This window comes from Pristiophorus japonicus, chromosome 1 (genome assembly GCF_044704955.1).
Source record: "Pristiophorus japonicus isolate sPriJap1 chromosome 1, sPriJap1.hap1, whole genome shotgun sequence".
Taxonomy (NCBI): Eukaryota; Metazoa; Chordata; class Chondrichthyes; family Pristiophoridae; genus Pristiophorus; species Pristiophorus japonicus.
Genome location: NC_091977.1, coordinates 325,343,119 through 325,363,011, shown reverse-complemented (window position 1 = coordinate 325,363,011; position 19,893 = coordinate 325,343,119). Strand labels below are relative to the sequence as shown.

Genomic DNA, 19,893 nt, shown 5'->3' with positions numbered 1-19,893 from the left:
TCACTTTGCCTTTTTTGTATCTGTCTACTATTTTAATAGTGACTCTCAAGGATCCTTCTAATTTCTTGGGGGTGCGCTGTCCCATTAAGTGGCCCATTCAAATATTTGCCCATGCGCGTTTTCTCCCATTTAAAAGCCAGTGAGCGCCTGCCCAGGATCTCCAGACCGCTGTGTGGCCGCGCAACTTAGCGGGAATGTTGGTGACACTACCTTTCTGCAAACTTGTGCAATTTCAACCTACAGTATTCGGCTTTTATTTTATCTCCGAATCTTTAGAAGCAACCGAAAGTGTGAGCTCGAATCCAGTGGCACCCACAAACCTCGTTACAAGTGACATAACGGCCCGGAGCTTCCATGTCAGCTGGTCACACGCACCTGGTAAAGTGGAAAAGTATCGCGTAGTCTATTATTCTACCACCGCAGGTCAGCCAGAAGAGGTACCTTTGTGTTTTTTTTATTAATCGCAAGTACACAACTACAAAATTGTACCAAGGACCATTATATACATACATACAAAAGCAAAATACAGTGGTTGCTGGAAATCTGAAATAAAAACAGAGAATGTTGGAAATAATCAGCAGGTCAGGCAGCATCTGTGGAGAGAGAAACCGAGTTAACGTTTCAGGTCGGTGACCTTGCATCAAAACTGGAAAAAGTTAGAGATGTAACAGGTTTTAAGCAAATACAGAGGCAGGGAAAGGGGAGGGGAGGAAAGAACAAAAGGTCTGTGATAGAGTGGAAGGCCGGAGAGATAAATAACAAAAGGGATGATGGTGCAAAGCAAAACGAGTTGTAATGGGACAAATGAATAAACAAAAGATGGGTCTAGAGGTTCTGTAAATGACTTGCAGAATCATTACCAACAGCTGCTGTCTGAAAAAATGGGGGCAGTGGTTATGATCTGAAATTGTTGAACTCGATGTTGAGTCCGGAAGGTTGTAAAGTGCCTAATCAAAAGATGAGGTGCTGTTCATCGAGCTTCCGTTGAGCTTCGTTATGTTTCATTAAAAATTGGTTTAAAAATCTGTTTTAGCATATAAAAGGATAAATAACTTGGTGAGGTTATATTTATTGGGCTAAAATGCCCCCGAAAAAGTATTTTTTGTTCAACCAACCAATTTAGTTGCAGCCAGCAGCGGCCCTTAAAAGACTGCTGGTTTGGCTGCTGTTCGCCTGAGAAAGCTGACAGGTACAATGGTGTGGTGAGTCGCCATCCAATATCCGAAAGACACCTGAAATTGGCGTTAGATCCCCTGAATTTCACAGGCACTGGATCTAATGCCTGTTTCAGGCAGGTGTCTCTTGGATGACTTCTGGGTGTCCTAACCGACATGGCCCATACCTGGCATGGAATTAGTGCACGTATGCCGCAGGCCATATTAAACCCTTTAGCGCCCGTTTTCATGTATAACCGATTCAAGTGATCTCATTTCTCCACCATTGTCAAAAGACTTGTTACTTATCAGGATCTGTACGAAAACCATCACCTCCAAGTTCCCCACCAAGTCACACATCATCCTGTCTTGGAAATATATTGCCGCTCCTTCATCGGCGCTGGGTTAAAATCCTGGAACTCCCTCCCTAACAGCACTGTGGTAGCACATTCACCGCACGGACTGCAGCGGTTCAAGAAGACGGCTCACCACCATCTTCTCAACGGCAATTATGGATCAGTAATAAAGGCTGGCCATGCCATTAACACCCACATCCCATGAATGAATAAGGGAATGCTGTACTGTCAGAGGTGCCATCTTTCAGATGAGATGTTAAACCGAGACCCCATCTGCCCTCTCAGGTGGATGCAAAAGATCCCATAGCATGATTTTGAAAAAGAGCAGGGGAGTTCTCCTTGGTCTCCTGGCCAATATTTATCCCTCAACCAACAATACTAATGCCAACTATCTGGTCATTATCACATTGCTGTTTGTGGGAGCTGGTGTGCGCAACTTAGCTCCTGTGTTTCCTACATTACAACAGTGATTACACTTTAAAAGCGCTTCATTGGCTTTGGGATGTCCTGAGGTTGTGAAAGGCACTATAGAAAGGCAAGTTCTTTCTTTCATTTTGTATAATCTTCAGTAAAGTGGTGTAATAAAACAATTAGGCTCAGAAATGTCCTCATGCCAATATCCATGAATTACCTGGTCAAGACTACATTACAACTAACTTTGTAAGATAAGAAATGCAAGTTCGTTCTTTCTTCTTACAGGTGGTTGTGGATGGAACGGAATCAACAGCTGTCCTTCAGAATCTGATGTCCCTGACGGAATATCAAATTGCGGTGTTTGCCATCTATACGAAGGCTGCGAGTGAGGGCCTGCGGGGGTTCGAAACCACATGTGAGTAGCATGCAGCTAAGCCCAAACTCTGCGTTTACTCTAGGGGTTGCCAACTCTCCAAGATTATCCTGGAGTCACCAGGAATTGAAGATTAATGTCCAGGAGACTGCTGCTAGTAAAAACAATCATTGGGGCATTAAAAAAAGTTGTTTCTGTAAGAGTCATTTACTGGCAATAAAAATATAGGACATGAGGAAAGGCGGTTTGAGCGGGAGGGGCGGTTGGAGGCGGGAGGCTATGTGATGAAACCTCCAGCAATATGTCCAACCAGAGTTGGCAACCGAAGCTTAAGTATCAACTCTGACATTTCCAACTTTAAACATTTGGGTTTGAGAAGCAGTTTCAATTATGCGTGGAATGCAGACACAGTGATAAAAACATTTGTTTAAAAGAAGAGTGTAGACAGTGTAAAAGAACGGTTTTGCTGATGCATGGAGGCTGAGATTTTGGCAGAGCCCCCTGCTATTAAGAGCTGAAACAAGTTGCACAGTAAATCCTCAATAATGCTTTGTAATGTTGCCCTTTGTAGGATTACACAGAAGTTGATTTATAGAGAACATTGTTTGCAAAGTTAGCTTCCACTGCAGTCAAAGACTTGGTTTAAGGCCAGGTTCATAACTATTAGTCTATAATGTCAAAAGCTAGAGGATTTTTAGCTATCAGAGGATAGATTTTGTTATGTATGGAGAAAGAGTCAGACTGAACATTCTGAGCTCAAAGTAAACTGTGACCGTAGTCTTTTATTGCAGGTCTCCAGAGTGCCTCTCCAACTTGTGAGTCCTCCTTAAATACCTGTGCTCCCAAGTGATTATGGGATCCATTGGGACTCCAGGGGATGAGCCCTCTGGTGGCTGTACAGAGTAAATACAAGTTTACATATATAACAACACTCTCCCACAAAGTCAATAGTGTAACTATTTACAATGAGAGTCGATCTGGGGCCCTTCTTGCCCTGGTTGATCGTCTTGGTGTGAAAGCTGGTATTGTTGAATCATTTGTTGGGCCCTCGCTAGGCTGCTGTGCAGCTGGCCTTGCTGGGCTGCCTGGTGTGTTAGGCCCTGCTGGGCTGCTGTGGATGATGGGTTCTGCTTCATGGTCAACCGTGGTGCCGGTTGCCACTGGCGTGTATGTTGGGGGATCAAAAAAGGTAGGGTCCAAGTTTGAGTTTGCTTTGGTCCAAGTGTTTCCGGTGAATGAGTCCATTTGAAAGTTTGACCCGAAACACCCTGCTCCCCTCTTTGGCCACGACAGTGCTGGGAAGCCACTTGAGACCTTGTCCATAATTTAATACAAATACAAGATCATTGATTTCAATCTCGCGTGACACATTTGGACTATCATGGTATGCACTTTGTTGAAGCCGCCTGCTCTCTACCTGTTGATGTAGGTCAGGGTGAACTAACGAGAGCCTTGTCTTAATTGCTCTTTTCATGAGCAGTTCAGCAGGTGGGATCCCAGTGAGCGAGTGGGATCTCGTGCGGTAGCTAAGCAGGACTCGGGATAGGCGAGTCTGCAGTGAGCCTTCAGTTACCCTCTTCAAGCCTTGCTTGATGCTTTGCACTGCTTTCTCTGCCTGACCATTGGACGCTGGTTTAAACGGGGCAGATGTGACATGTTTGATCCCGTTACGGGTCATGAATTCTTTGAACTCAGCACTGGTAAAACATGGCCCGTTGTCGCACACCAGGACATCGGGTAGGCCATGTGTGGCAAACATGGCCCGCAGGCTTTCAGTAGTGGCAGCGGACGTGCTAACCGACATTATCTCACATTCAATCCACTTGGAATACACGTCTACAACCACGAGGAACATTTTACGCAAGAACGGGCCTGCATAGTCGAAGTATACCCTAGACCACGGTTTGGAGGGCCAAGACCATAAACTTAGCGGCGCCTCCCTGGGTACATTGCTTAACTGCGAGCATGTATTACATCTGTGAACACAGGACTCTAAGTCTGCATCGATACCGGGCCACCACACGTGGGATCTGACTATCGCTTTCATCATTACGATGCCTGGATGGGTACTGTGGAGATTATTGATGAAGGTGTCTCTGCCCTTCTTGGGGACCACGACTCGATTACCCCACAGAAGGCAGTCTGCTTGTATGGACATTTCATCTTTGTGTCGCTGGAACGGCTTTATCTCTTCCAGCATTTCCACTGGGACACTGGACCAGCTCCTGTGAAGCACACAGCTTTTGACTGGAGATAATAAGGGGTCCTGGCTTGTCCAGGTTTTGATTTGCCGGGCAGTGATGGGTGATTGCTCACACTCAAATGCTTCCATAACCATGGCTAGATCTGCGGGCTGCGCCATTTCCACCCCCGTGGTGGGCAACGGCAGCCTACTGAGAGCATCGGTGCAGTTTTCTGTACCTGGCCTGTGGTGAATGGCATAGTTGTATGCGGACAACATGAGCACCCATCTCTGGATGCGAGCCGATGCATTGGTATTTATCCCTTTACTCTCGGAAAACAGGGATATAAGTGGCTTATGGTCAGTTTCCAATTTGAATTTTAGCCCAAACAGGTATTGATGCATTTCCTTTACCCCATAGACACACGCTAATGCTTCTTTCTCAATCATGCTGTAGGCTCTCTCAGCCTTAGACAGACTCCTAAATGCATAAGCAACCGGTTACAGTTTCCCGAAATCATTAGCTTGTTGCAATACACACCTGTCGGCAGATGACGACGCATCACATGCTAGTACCAAACATGGATCATACAACACAAGCAATTGTTTGAACATAACAGTTTTCTCGCTTTTACAAAGGCATTTTCTAGGCTTTTACCCCAAAACCATTCATTCCCTTTTCGTAGTAAGACATGCAATGGTTCTAACAGTGTGCTAAGAACCGGTAAGAAGTTACCAAAATAGTTCAGGAGTCCCAGAAACGACTGCAGCTCCATCATGTTCAGTGGCCTCAGTACGTTCTCGATTGCCTCCTTCTTCGCTTTGGTGGACCTGATGCCATCCGCTGCAATCCTCCTTCCCAAGAACTCCACTTCAGGCACCAGGAAAACGCACTTCGAGCATTTTAACCTGAGCCCCACGCAGTTGAGTCAACTAAGAACCTCCTCCAGGTGCTGCAGATGCTCGACTGTGTTCCGACCTGTGACCAAGATGTCGTCCTGGAAGACAATGGTGTGCGGGATCAATTTCAGTAAGCTTTCCATGTTTCTCTGGAATATCGCCGCTGCTGATCGGATTTCAAACAGGCATCTGTTGTAAACAAAAAGATCTTTGTGCGCGTTGATGCAGGTGAGGGCCTTCGATGATTACTCCAGTTCCTGTGTCATGCAGGCTGAAGTCAGATCCAGCTTCGTGAACGTCTTTCCTCCCGCCAGCATTGCAAAGAGGTCGTCGGTCTTTGGTAGTGGGTATTGGTCCTGCAGGGAGAAACAATTGTAATCGCCACAGATTCTGACAGTGCCATCTCCCTTGAGGACTGGGACGATAGGACTGGCCCACTTGTTGAACTCAATTGGTCAGATGATGCCCTCTCTTTGCAGCCAGTCTAGCTCGATCACTACCCTTTCTCCCATCATGTACGGTACTGCTCTTGCCTTGTGATGGATGGGTCGCGCCCCCGGAATTCGGTGGATCTGCACTTTTGCTCCTTGGAATTTCTCGATGCCTGGTTTGAACAGCGAAGGAAATTTGTTTAAGACCTGGACACACAAAGTTTCATCAGCGGGCAATAGTGCTCGGACGTTGTCCCAGTTCCAGTGTATCTTTCCCAGCCAGCTCCTGCCAAGCAGCATGGGACCATCGTCCGGTACCACCCAGAGTGGTAGCTTGTGCACCGCTCCATCATAGGAGACCTTTACGGTAGCACTGCCGATTACAGGAATCAGTTCTTTTGTGTAAGTTCTTAGTTTCGTGCGAACTGGAGTTAAGACTGGCCTTGAGGCCTTATTGCACCACAATCTTTCGAAAGTCTTTTTGTCCATGATGGACTGGCTCGCGCCCGTGTCCAGCTCCATTGACACCAGGAGTCCATTTAGTTCAACATTCAGCATTATCAGGGGATAATTCGTGGTGAATCTGTGCACCCCATGTACCTATGACTCCTTGTTCTGAGGCTCTGGTTCATCGTGATCCTCGTGGATCTGTCCTTCTCTGCAACATGGTGGTTTGCAGGTTTAACAGGGTTTGCAGCTCGCCTGCACATTCGTTGGAGGTGTCCCATTGTTCCACAGCCTTTGCAAACGTACCCTTTGAATCGGCATGAATGGAAACGATGATCTCCCCCGCAGCGCCAACAAGGTGTTAATGGCCTTACATTCATCACCCTTGATGGTGGACTCTGAGACATCTGCAGATGTGTAGCTGCAGGTATGTGTGACCTGCCCTGTACGTTACGATTCGAAAACAACATCACTTTGTTCACAGTACTTGTAGCAGCATTTGTGTGCTGAGAGATTTGCTTTCTTTTGTCACTGGTGGCAATGAATGCCTGGGCTATCGCTATGGCCTTACTCAAGGTTGGGGTCACTACAGTCAAACGTTTGCAAAGTATGGCTTCGTGGCCAATGCCAAGTACGAAAAAGTCTCTGAGCATGTGCTCCAAATGTCCTTCAAATACGCAATGTCCTGCAAGGCTTCTTAGCTCGGCGACATAACATAGAAACATAGAAAATAGGTGCAGGAGTAGGCCATTCAGCCCTTCGAGCCTGCACCACCATTCGATAAGATCATGGCTGATCATTCCCTCAGTACCCCTTTCCTGCTTTCTCTCCATACCCCTTGATCCCTTTAGCCGTAGGGGCCTTTTCTAACTCCCTCTTGAATATATCCAATGAACTGGCATCAACAACTCTCTGCGGCAGGGAATTCCACAGGTTAACAACTCTCTAAGTGAAAAAGTTTCTCCTCATCTCAGTCCTAAATGGCCTACCCCTTATCCTAAGACTGTGTCCCCTGGTTCTGGACTTCCCCAACATCGGGAACAATCTACCCACATCTAACCTGTCCCGTCCCGTCAGAATCTTGTTTGTTTCTATGAGATCCCCTCTCATCTTTCTAAACTCCAATGTATAAAGGCCCAGTTGATCCAGTCTCTCCTCATATGTCAGTCCAGCCACCCCGGGAATCTGTCTGGTGAACCTTCGCTGCACTCCCTCAATAGCAAGAACGTCCTTCCTCAGATTAGGAAACCAAAGCTGAACACAATATTCCAGGTGAGGCCTCACCAAAGCCCTGTACAATTGCAGTAAGACCTCCTTGTTCCTATACTCAAATCCTCTAGCTATGAAGGCCAACATACCTTAATGATTGATTCCAACATTTTCCCCACCACTGATGTCAGGCTAAATGGTCTTCACCGCCTGCTGTACCTGTATGCCAACTTTCAATGACTGATGAACCAGGACACCCAGGTCTCGTTGCGCCTCTCCTTTTCTTAATCTGCCACCATTGAGATAATATTCTGTCTTCGTGTTTTTGCCCCCAAAGTGGATAACCTCACATTTATCCACATTATACTGCATCTGCCATGCATTTGCCCACTCACCTAACCTGTCCAAGTCACCCTGCAGCCTCTTAGCGTCCCCCTCACAGCTCACACATCCACCCAGTTTAGTGTCATCTGCAAACTTGGAGATATTGCACTCAATTCCTTTATCCAAATCATTGATGTATATTGTAAAGAGCTGGGGTCCCAGCACTGAGCCCTGCAGCACTCCACTAGTCACTGCCTGCCATTCTGAAAAGGACCGTTTATTCCGACTCTGCTTCCTGTCTGCCAACCAGTTCGCTATCCACGTCAGTATATTACCCCCAATACCATGTGCTTTGATTTTGCACACCAATCGCTTGTGTGGGACCTTTAAAAAGCCTTTTGAAAGTCCAAATACACCACATCCACTTGTTCTCCCTTGTCCACTCTACTAGTTACATCCCCAAAAAATTCCAGAAGATTTGTCAAGAATGATTTCCCCTTCATAAATCCATGCTGACTTGGACCGATCCTGTCACTGCTTTCCAAATGCGCTGCTATTTCATCTTTAATGATTGATTCCAACATTTTCCCCACCACTGATGTCAGGCTAAATGGTCGATAATTACCCGCTTTCTCTCTCCCTGCCTTTTTAAATAGTGGTGTTACATTAGCTACCCTGCAGTCCATAGGAACTGATCCCGAGTCGATAGACTGTTGGAAAATGATCACCAATGCATCCACTATTTCTAGGGCCACTTCCTTAAGTACTCTGGGATGCAGACTATCAGGCCTCGGGGATTTATCGGCCTTCAATCCCATCAATTTCCCTAACACAATATCCCACCTAATATGGATATCTTTCAGTTCCTCCTTCTCACTCGACCCTCGGTCCCCAAGTATTTGTGTCTTCCTTCGTGAAGACAGAACCAAAGTATTTGTTCAATTGGTCTGCCATTTCTTTGTTCCCCTTTATAAATTCACCTGAATCCGACAACCTACGTTTGTCTTCACTAATGTTTTTCTCTGCACATATCTAAAGAAGCTTTTGCAGTCAGTTTTTATGTTCCTGGCAAGCTTCTTCTCGTACTCTATTTTCCCCCTCCTAATTAAATCCTTAGTCCTCCTCTGCTGAATTCTAAATTTCTCCCAGTCCTCAGGTTTGCTGCTTTTTCTGGCCAATTTATATGCCTCTTCCTTGGATTTAATACTATCCTTAATTTCCCTTGTTCACCACGGTTGAGCCACCTTCCCCGTTTTATTTCTATACCAGGCAGGGATGTACAATTGCTGAAGTTCATCCATGTGATCTTTAAATGTTTGCCATTGCCTATCCACCGTCAACCCTTTAAATATCATTTGCCAGTCTATTCCAGCCAATTCACGCTTCAAACCATCGAAGTTACCTTTCCTTAAGTTCAGGACCCTAGTTTCTGAATTAACTGTGTCACTCTCCATCCTAATAAAAAATTCTACCATATTATGGTCACTCTTCCCCAAGGGGTCTCGCACAACAAGATTGCTAATTAGTCCTTTCTCATTACACATCACCCAGTCTAGGATGGCCAGCTCCCTGGTTGGTTCCTCGACATATTGGTCTGGAAAACCATCCCTAATACACTCCAGGAAATCTTCGTCCACCGCAATGTTACCAGTTTGGTTAGCGCAATCAATATGTAGGTTAAAGTCACCCATGATAACTGCTGTACCTTTGCATCCCTAATTTCATGTTTGATGCTGTCCCCAGCCTTACTACTACTGTTTGGTGGTCTGTACACAACTCCCACTAGCATTTTCTGTCCCTTGGTGTTCCGCAGCTCCACCCATACCAATTCCACATCATCCAAGCTAATGTCCTTTCTTATTATTGCATTAATTTCCTCTTTAACCAGCAATGCCACCCCACCTCCTTTTCCTTTCTGTCTATCCTTCCTAAATGTTGAATACCCCTAGATGTTGACTTCCCAGCCTTGGTCACCCTGGAGCCATGTCTCCCTGATGCCAGTTACATCATGCCCGTTAACTGCTATCTGCGCAGTTAATTCGTCCACCTTATTCCGAATACTCCTTGCATTGAGGCACAGAGCCTTCAGGCTTGTCTTTCTAATACACTTTGCCCCTTTAGAATTTTGTTGTAATGTGGTCCTTTTTGATTTTTGCCTTTGGTTTCTCTGCCCTCCACTTTTACTTTTCTTCTTTCTATCTTTTGCTTCTGCCCCCATTCTACTTCCCTCTGTCTCCTTGCATAGGTTCCCATCCCCCTGCCATATTAGTTTAACTCCTCCCCAACAGCACTAGCAAACACTCCCCCTAGGACATTGGTTCCGGTCCTGCCCAGGTGCAGACCGTCCGGTTTGTACTGGTCCCACCTTCCCCAGAACCAGTTCCAATGTCCCAGGAATTTGAATCCCTCCCTGGTGCACCACTCCTCGCCACTTCTTGGCCTTCAGACCTTTTGTAGGTGTAAAACCGGTACCTTGCCATCAGAACTTCGTGTTCAAATGATCACGGACCAGTGTGCACAAATCGTCGTACGATTTCTCCGTGGGTTTCGCTGGAGTGAGCAGATTCTTCATGAGGCCATATGTTGGTGCCCCACAGACGGTGAGGAGGATCGCCCTTCATTTGGCAACGTTCTCTTCCCCATCTAGCTCGTTGGCCGCGAAGTATTGGTCGAGTCGCTCCACAAAAGTTTCCCAATCATCTCCCTCCGAGAATTTCTCCAGGATACCCACTGTTCTCTACATCTTTGGGTTCGCTATCTGTATCTCATCGGCAGTTGTTATGTATGGAGAAAAAGTCAGACTGAACACTGTGAGCTCAAAGTGAAGTGTGACCTTAGTCTTTTATTGCAGGTCTTCAGAGTGTCTCTCCAACCTGTGAGGCCTCCTTAAATACCTGTGCCCCCAAGGGATTATGGGATCCCTTGGGACTCCAGGAGATGAGCCCTCTGGTGGATGTACAGAGTAAATACAAGTTTACATATACAACAGATTTCATATAGTCACTTCAGCCAGTGCATGTAGCATAATTAAAATAACTTGTAGTGTGTTGTGAAGCAGTGTCCCACTCTACAATTATGGATAGCAGTAAAACTTGAATATTGAATTATGGGCTCTGCCAAAAATGTGATATTCATTGTGTATTATGTGGAGGGGTGGAGCGAGGTGATATACATAACATGACAGAGGCAGCATTATTTATTTACCAAGGCATTAAGAGAACATGGTATCTTGCCATTTGAATCAGAAGGTTGGCACTCCAGGAATGTAGGCACGTAATCCAGGCTGGCACGCTCAGTGCCAGTACTGAGGGAATGCTGCACTGTCGGAGGTACCGTCCTAGTGATGAGACATTAAACCAAGGCCCTGACTGCCCTCTCAGGTGGGTGCAAAAGATCCCACAGCACTATTTTGAAGAAGAGCAGAGGAGTTCCCCCCAGGGTCCTGGCAAACATTTATCCCTCGACCAACATCACTAAAACAGATTATCTGGGTCATTATCACATTGCTGTTTGTGGGAGCTTGCTGTGCACAAATTGGCTGCAGCGTTTCCTACTTTACAACAATGGCTACACTTCAAAAAGTACTTCTTTGGCTGTAAAGCACTTTGGGTTGTTTTGAGGTAGTGAAAGGTGCTATATAAATGCGAGTCTTTATTTCTTAATTTATCTGAACTCTGCAGATTAAAGCTGAAGTAATGTATGCAGCAAACGTCCAAACCCAACTTTAAACAAAAGGTAACAAAGGCTTTGCCACACGTCCCTGCTCCTCTCGAGTCCCACGTCTTTAACTCTAATTTTAATGTTTTGCCCCCTTGTTCTGGACTCTCTCACCAGAGGAAATAGTTTCTCTCCATCTACCCGATCAAATCATCTTAAATACCTGTTGCGTCCACTGGCACCCTTTGATGCAGGTGAAGGTAGACGAATTTTACAAATTGTTTCAGTTTCACTGGGGGTGACTGAAGATTATGTGTGACCTGCGTGGAACAGCAGCTAAGAATCTCGGTCTAGGATGTAAAATCTGCTGTTAGGGGTGAGGACTCATATTTGTAAAGTGGGCCCACCTTCACCTGCTTCAAAGGGTGTCAGTGGATGCAACAGATCTTCAAGTGGGTTCAACTCGGGACATGGATATATCCGACTCTTATCAGCTCAAAGTTATTCTGAATAATCTTGTATTTTCTGATCTGCAGTGAGATATCTTTTATTTAGCCGTACAGAAATGTAAGTTAAAATAAAATTAATAGTTTTAAATGTAGATGTTGTCACATATTGCGTACTGTAGGAATGATTCCAGGCTAAAAGCGTTCAATTATGAGGACAGGTTGCATAGACTAGGCTTGTATTTCCTCGAATATAGGCCCCGATATTGGTGGCCTTACCGCCTGCTGCTGCTGACTGCTGCCGAGTTTTGCTGCCGGTCTCCCTTCTTCGCCATTTTCCACTTGGGCTGGAGCGGGCGGGAGGGGAGTACTGCCGGGAACCGCCCGCTGACATTTTCTGGCAGCCAAGTAGCATAAGTGGCATCCCGCCTGCCGAGCTGCCAGATTGGTGTCGGCGGGAGTCGGCGCCAGCAGGGGGAGGGACCGCTGCGTGGTGGCTGGTCTAACCCCGACGGTAAGTATGGAGAACGGGAAAAAAAGTTAGTGAACATATTTAAAACATTTTTTTTTACAGCGAGTTACCTGGATGGGGTTCCCGGAAGGTGCTGTGGTGTTTTTTTTGCTATGATTTTTATTTGCAGGTGTTCAACCCTCCCTGGGCCCGACTCCATCCTCGGCGGCACTTGGGCGGCAAGCCCATTTGCCGCCGAGATTTAGAGCTCCCGCCCGCTGCCGCCCAGATGGATGGCATAAGCCGTTTGGCCGCCGGGCGGTACTGCCACCTCTTTTAGAGGAATCTTCCTGGCAAAGTACCGCCCGGTCTCTCGGCGGTCCTTTGGGCCCATAGAAGTTTAAGGGGTGATCTAATTGAGGTATTTAAGATGATTTGACAGGGTAGATAGAGAGAAACGATTTCCTCTAGTGGGAGAGTCCAGAGCAAGGGGACAAAACGTTAAAATTAGAGCTCGGCCATTCAGGGGTGATGGCAGGAAGCACTTCTTCACATAAAGTGTTGTGGAAATCTGGAACTCTCTTCCCCCAAAAATCTGTTGAGGCTGGGGGTCAATTGAAAATTTCAAACCTGAAATTGATTGATTTTTGTTAGGCAAAGGTATTAAGGGTTCTGGAACCAAGACGAGCAGATCGCGTTAAGTTACAGATCAGCCATGATCTAATTGAATGGTGGAACAGGCTCAAGGGGCTGAATGGCCTCCTCCTGTTCCTATGTACCACGTATCTTCTTTGGTGGCTGGTCGTATTACAGAAGCATTGTGCTACATATACCCAGGGAGTCAGACAAAGAGGACTGTGTTAGCAAAGCACACTGATGGGGAGGCTATCAAACTCCCTGTCTAGACCATGTCAGATGCAAACATTGTTTCCCCTTAGGCTAGAGGGGCTGAATGGCCTATTCCTAGGTGTGAATATTCATTTATTTGTGTTCTTTCAGTGGCACTTCCTGCAGCAGTGGATCTGGATATCTATGATGTGACTCACAGCAGCATGAGAGTCAAGTGGAAGGCTGCTGAATCTGCCTCTGGTTACATGATTCTTTACGCAGCACTCACTGGGGGAGAGACAGCTGATGAAAAGGAGGTACCGTTTTTACTAACTGCCTGCTTTCTTCCATAATTAAAGCTCTGCTTAGAAAATTGCATTCATAGTTTCGTAAACAGGTCGTCAATTATGCAGACAAATGGGCAGATTCGATTTTTCTTTGAAAAGAAGAATTCCCCCTCTTATTATCTAATGCAGTAGGCACAACGCAGTTCGGTTATTATAAGAAGATATAATTTTTTAGCTCTTCTCGAATCTTTCAAGTTTAAATAGGTTCATTTAGAGGATGAGTTAGATATGGCCCTTACGGCTAATGGGATCAAGGGCTATGGAGAGAAAGCAGGAAAGGGGTACTGAGGGAATGATCAGCCATGATCTTATTGAATGGTGGTGCAGGCTCGAAGGGCTGAATGGCCTATTCCTGCACCTATTTTCTATGTTTCTATGAGTTCAATCACTTGACACTCCCTTAACTAATTGGCAGACCTGTGGCTGAGTGGGAAACTGAAAGTCCCCCTCCAGAGACTTAAGCACAAAATCTCGGCTGACACTCCAGTGCAGTACTGAGGGAGTGCTGCACTGTCAGAGGTTTTGACTTTCAGATGAGATGTTAAAACGAGGCCCCGTCTGCCCTCTCAGGTGGACGCAAAAGATCCCATAGCACTATTTCGAAGAGCAGGGGAGTTCTTCCCAGTGTGCTGGCCAATATTTATTCCTCAAACATCACTAAAACAGATTATCTGGTCATTGTTACATTGCTGTTTGTGGGAGCTTGCTGTGCACAGATTGGCTGTCATGTTCCCTACATTACAACAGTGACTACACTTGAAAAGTACATAATTGACTGCAAAGCACTTTGGGATATCATGAAAGGTGCTATATAAATGCAATTTCTGTCTTTCTGTCTTTCTTTCTTTCTGTTGTGTATGTATAACATAATTATATACCCTGTACACTCAATGTACAGTTACATAAGACTACTGGATGTATCTTCACACTGTATACACTATGCTTGTACCACCAGAGGGTGCAACTGGTGGAGACCTAGGGGTCACCTGCACACTGCAGATAACCAGGTATAAAAGGGAGCTCACCATGCTGTACCCTCACTCAGGAGCTACAATAAATGGACTAAGGTCACCACAGTTCAAGGACAATACCTTGCCTCGTGGAGTCATTACTAGAGTGTTTACAGACACAATAACTGGCGACAAGATTACAAATTTCCACACGAAAAATGGCTAACCTTGACACGTTTCAACAATTCGCCGATGGGGAAGATTGGGAGGCCTTTGTGGAAAGGCTCGAACACTTCTTTATTGCAAACAACCTGGCAGGAGACACACCGACCTCGCTGGGTGATAAGTGCAGAGCTATCCTGCTCAGCAGTTGTGGGCCCATCGTCTATGGTCTCGTCAGGCACTTGCTAGCCCCAGAGAAGACAACAACCAAAACGTATATGGAGCTCATAATGATGATACAGGAACAGCTCAAACCTAAAGAGAGCATCCTCACAGCCAGACACCGGTTCTACACACACCGGCGGCCCGAAGGCCAAGAAATCGCGAAATATGCTGCAGACCTCAGATGATTGGCTGCACCGTGTGATTTTGGCGACCACCTCACCGAAGCCCTGAGGGACATCTTCGTCATTGGAATTGGCCACGAGGGCCTTCTCCACAGAATGCTTTCGGCGGACACCACGATCACCCTGCAGAAGGCAATTAATGTGAGCCAGGCGTTAATGATCTCGGCCTGCGATTCCAAGCGGATGACTCACCCCCAGGACTCTAACCCGTCAAGTACTGTGAACCGACTGGCGCCTTTTAGAGGCAGGTCTGCTGCAAGCAGTCTCTCTCAAGGTAGAGAGAACAGAACCCAAGTCCTGCAACCCTGAGTCCGCCACATGGGGCCAACCGGCCAACCCCATGCTGGTGCTGTGGAGGAAATCACAGGGCCCACCAGTGCCGCTACAATGACTATACTTGCAAAGGCTGTAACACGAAGGGCCACCTACAGAATGTGCAAAAGAAATTGTACTCACCAAGTTGCTGAAGAGTTGGCTGATCATCCGGACTCCAGCGATGATGAAGAGAGAGTCCATGAGGCAGCTCAGCCCCACGAAGAGGTATCCGGAGTGTTTACCTGCTCCACCGAGAGCTCTCCGTTGAAAATGGAAGTTGAAATCAATGGTGTTCCAGTCGCGATGGAGGTGGACACAGGGGCGAGCCAATCGCTGATGAATCAGGCGGCCTTTGAGAAACTCTGGGACAATCCAATTGAACGACTTAAAATGATCCCGATCCAAGTGAAGTTGCTCACCTGCACAAACGACACCATCCCAGTCGTTGGCAGCGTGGATGTCCAGGTGTCCCATGGCGGCGCGATGCACAAGTTACCTTTGTGGATCGTTGCTGGTGATGGTCAAATGCTGCTAGGAAGAAGATGAATGAAACAAATCCGTTGGAGCTGGGAAAAGCTCCAGGCTCTGGCGATCAACGTCCTCCGCGGCTCCAAATTTGGATCCAGAACAACACCTAAAAAACCAACCATCCAACTCGACTGCATGGAGACGACACAGACAGCTCAACCCAATGGCTAGATGATACAGCCCAAACGACCCGGCGTCACCTTCCAGGCTCCAGTGGCAGGACACCGGAGGAAGAAAATCGGCGTAGAAGGTAATTTCCCTGTTTCCGTGGCAGAACCTGGGGAGAAAAGGATCACCGCAGCCTACCTCGTGGAGAGAAAGAAGATGGCGCCCGCACCACGAGGTGAAGTGCCTGAGGTAAAGATGGTGGCGGCCAGACCACAAGGGGCAGCATTGAGGGAGCAACACATGAGGCTGAGCAGCAAACCGGATTGGGGTAAAGATTGCAAGGCCCTCTTAAAGGAGACCGGCAACCCATCACAATTACAGGGAAAGTTCCACTCTTTATACAGCGATGCCGGTAATACACATGAAAAAGATGTAATTGACAAATGCAAGTATCTGAATGTAACTTTGTACAGCGATGCCAGTAATACACATGGAAAAGATGTAATTGACAAATGCAAGCATGTAAATGTAACGAACCGTGTCAGGTCCGGCGATTATGGTCAATGTATTATAATATAAAGAAATGATGTGCGATGCCGGGTTCTACATGTACGCCGACAAAACCAAGGGCACTCTCCCATCAGAAGCACCCAGATCCAGCGGGCTACCCAATTATGTAGCCTGCGCCTCCGGGACCAATGTGATGCCCCAGGGAGCGTGGCCACACACAGAGGGAGCATACCAGCTGCAGGGCCAGCGATCAGCGGACGGCAAAGGCACCACCACCGGTACCCTGCCTCTGATCGGCTCTACCTCTCTGGCCACCAGGACCAGTACCGGGAGCAAGATCCAAGCACCCTCCAGCTCTTCCCAATGGGAACTGGGATGACTAGGCTCCCACTATCGCTGAAGGGCAGCAGGGTGACACTGCAGCCCTCAAAGGAGGACAGGGAGGCCACACACTCCTGTGGCTCTTCCCACCACTAGGCAATGGCAAAGGCCCTGAGACTCAGCCAGGTGAGCGATCCGAGCCCACCCAGGGGACACAGCGCCGCCATCAGACAACCTGGACACAGTCCGGTCACTCTGGAACTAGCGTCCTCATCCAACTGCACCTACATCTCAGGGGCAAGACTGATACCACATATGTACCTTACCTGTAAAATGTACTTGTTCCACTATTGCAAAACTCAAACAGTGATGTAATTAATCGTATGTTTTTTTTCTGTTCTTTCCGTCTGTACATGTATGCACATGCAGATGTTGAGCCACACACATGTTCTATGTATGGTGGGGTGGGGGGAAATGGATGTATGTAGCCATGGACACACATGGATTACACCTAGAACCCACTCAACCCTCACTGCAACCTCTAACCATCCACTGCTGACCATCTCCCAATGTTGTGGCAATAAGGACTTGGGGGTCTACAGGGAGAGAGCCAAGTCAAAGCATAGACAAGGTGCAAGGGCTTTGGGCACTCAAGTCTAGGGCCAGAGCACACAATGCAAAGGCCTGTGGCACAAGACTTAGGGGAGCGTGATGGTGTGTATGTATAACATAAGTATATACCCTGTATACTTAATGTACAATTACATAAGACTACTGGATGTATCTTCACACTGTATACACTATGCCTGTACCACCAGAGGGTGCAACTGGTGGAGATTTCGGGGTCACCTGTACACTACAGATAACCAGGTATAAAAGGGAGCTCACCTTACTGTACCCTCACTCAGGAGCTACAATAAATGGACTAAGGTCACCACAGTTCAAGTACAATCCTTACCTCATGGAGTCATTACTAGCGTGCTTGCAGACATAATACTCTTTCTTGCTTTCTTTCTTTCTCCTTTCTTTCTTTCTTTCTTTCTCTCCTTTCTTTCTTTCTTTCTCTTTCTTTCTTTCTCCTTTCTTTCTTTCTTTCTCTCCTTTCTTTCTCTTTCTTTCTTTCTTTCTTTCTTTCTTTCTTTCTTTCTTTCTTTCTTTCTCCACAGTTCTACTGCGGATTGTCCTGTTGTGCTACAAAATCTTTTGGAATACGTGGAGATTAAATGTTGCATTAAATTCTGCAGTTTAGCATTGGTAGTATGTGTATCGATTGAGCCCTTGGCTTCAATATGACTTTTGATGCTTGACTATAATTAGAGCACAAAGCTAGGAAGTTATGCTAAACCTTTATAAATCACTGGTTAGGCCTCAGCTGGAGTGTTGTGTCCAATTCTGGACACCACACTTTAGGATGAATGTCAAGGCCTTGGAGAGGGTGCAGAGGAGACTTACCAGGGTTGAGGGACTTCAGTTATGTAGAGAGAGTAGAGAAGCTGGGGTTGTTCTCCTTAGAGCAGAGAAAGTTAAAGAGAGATTTAAGAGAGCTGTTCAAAATTATGCAGGGTTTTGATAGAGTAATTGGGGAGAAACTATTTCCACTGGTATGAAGGGCGGTAACCAGAGGACACAGAGTTAAGGTAATTGGCATGAGAGCCAGTGGTGAGAGGGGAGAATTATTTTTATGCAGCAAGTTGTTGTGATCTGGATTGCACTGCCTAAAAGGGTGGTGAAAGCAGGGTTCAGTAGTAACTTTCAAAGGTAACGACTTGAAAAGGAAAAGATTGCAGGGAAGAGAAGGAGAGTGGGATTAATTGGATAGCTCTTTCAAAGAGCCGGCACAGGCACAATGCACCAAGTGGCCTCCTTCTGTGCTGTGTGATTCTATGATTCTAATTCAGACTTAGGCTTTCAAAGATAAAGGGCAAGAATTCAGAAGAATGTCTTCATGCAGTGAAGCCAACCTGTGATTTTGCCGTTTTATATTGACAGTGAAATGATTGAGAAATCAGCTTGTTGCATTTTCTTCATTTCACCACAGGTAAAAGTGGCCGATTCAGTTACAGATATAGAACTGGAGGGACTGTCTGCGAACACTGAATATACAGTAACAGTGTATGCCATGTATGGTGAGGAGGCGAGTGACCCATTGACTGGACAAGAAACGACACGTAGGTCTTAATGGTGCTTTTACTCATTTATATTCCTCATTTATCTTATAAGAATTAGGAGCAGGAGTAGGCCATACGGCCCCTCGAGCCTGCTCCACTATTCAATAAATCATGGCTGGTCTTCTACCTCAACTCCATTTTCCTGCCATATCCCCATTTCCCTTGATTCCCTTAATGCCCCAAAATCTATCGATTTCTGTCTTGAATATACTCAAAGACTGAGCCTCCACAGTCCTCTGGGGTAGAGAATTCCAAAGATTCACAACCCTCTGAGTGAAGAAAATTTTCCTCATCTCAGTCCTAAATGGCTGACCCCTTATTCTGAGACTATGACCCCTAGTTCTAGATGCTCTAGCCAAGAGGAACATCCTTCTAGCATCTACCCTGTCAACCCCCTTAAGAATTTTATATTTTTCAATGAGATCACCTCTCATTCTTCTAAACTCTGGGGAATATAGGCCTCAACACCCACAGCATGCGCGAAATACTGAAGAAAAGCCTGTGTTTATGGGCAACACCATCAGATGTGCTTTTCCTAGAAGCATACAGCACAGAAGGAGGCCATTCGGGCCACTGTCATTAATCCGGTCGATCTTGGTTCCTCCCAGGGACTGGTGAGCTGTCCCTGGGGCCAATAATGGCCTGCATGCACCTGCTGCACATAAGACTACGGACCCATTTCGCGTGGTCCTGCCACCGGCCTTGGTAGGTACGTGCAGCGTGCACAGCTCCGGGATCGAACCCCGATTGGGCACAGTCCAATTTCTAGGCAGTAGAGGTTTATCTTTTGAAATAGATGTTTGTATGAGTAACTTCATTGTATATTCAACATCAACAACTTGCGCCTTTAACGTAGTAAAACATCCTAAGGCACTTCACAGGAATGTTTTCAAACAAATTCTGAC

At 46.5% G+C, this 19,893-nt stretch overlaps 1 protein-coding gene across 7 annotated transcripts in view; it reads left to right on the top strand.

Annotated features, from left to right (window-relative positions):
* Positions 1-19,893, top strand: part of col14a1a (collagen, type XIV, alpha 1a) — a 285,165-nt gene that overhangs the window by 110,163 nt on the left and 155,109 nt on the right. For all 7 annotated transcript variants that reach the window (XR_011594955.1, XR_011594954.1, XM_070888840.1 and 4 more), the window contains 4 exons: positions 277-437; positions 2,210-2,339; positions 13,344-13,489; positions 18,859-18,988. Coding sequence is in view for 5 of the 7 variants with exons in the window: in XM_070888840.1 (XP_070744941.1) it covers positions 277-437; positions 2,210-2,339; positions 13,344-13,489; positions 18,859-18,988 (567 nt within the window). In the remaining 2 variants the exon portion in view is untranslated. The remainder of the gene's footprint in view (positions 1-276; positions 438-2,209; positions 2,340-13,343; positions 13,490-18,858; positions 18,989-19,893) is intronic.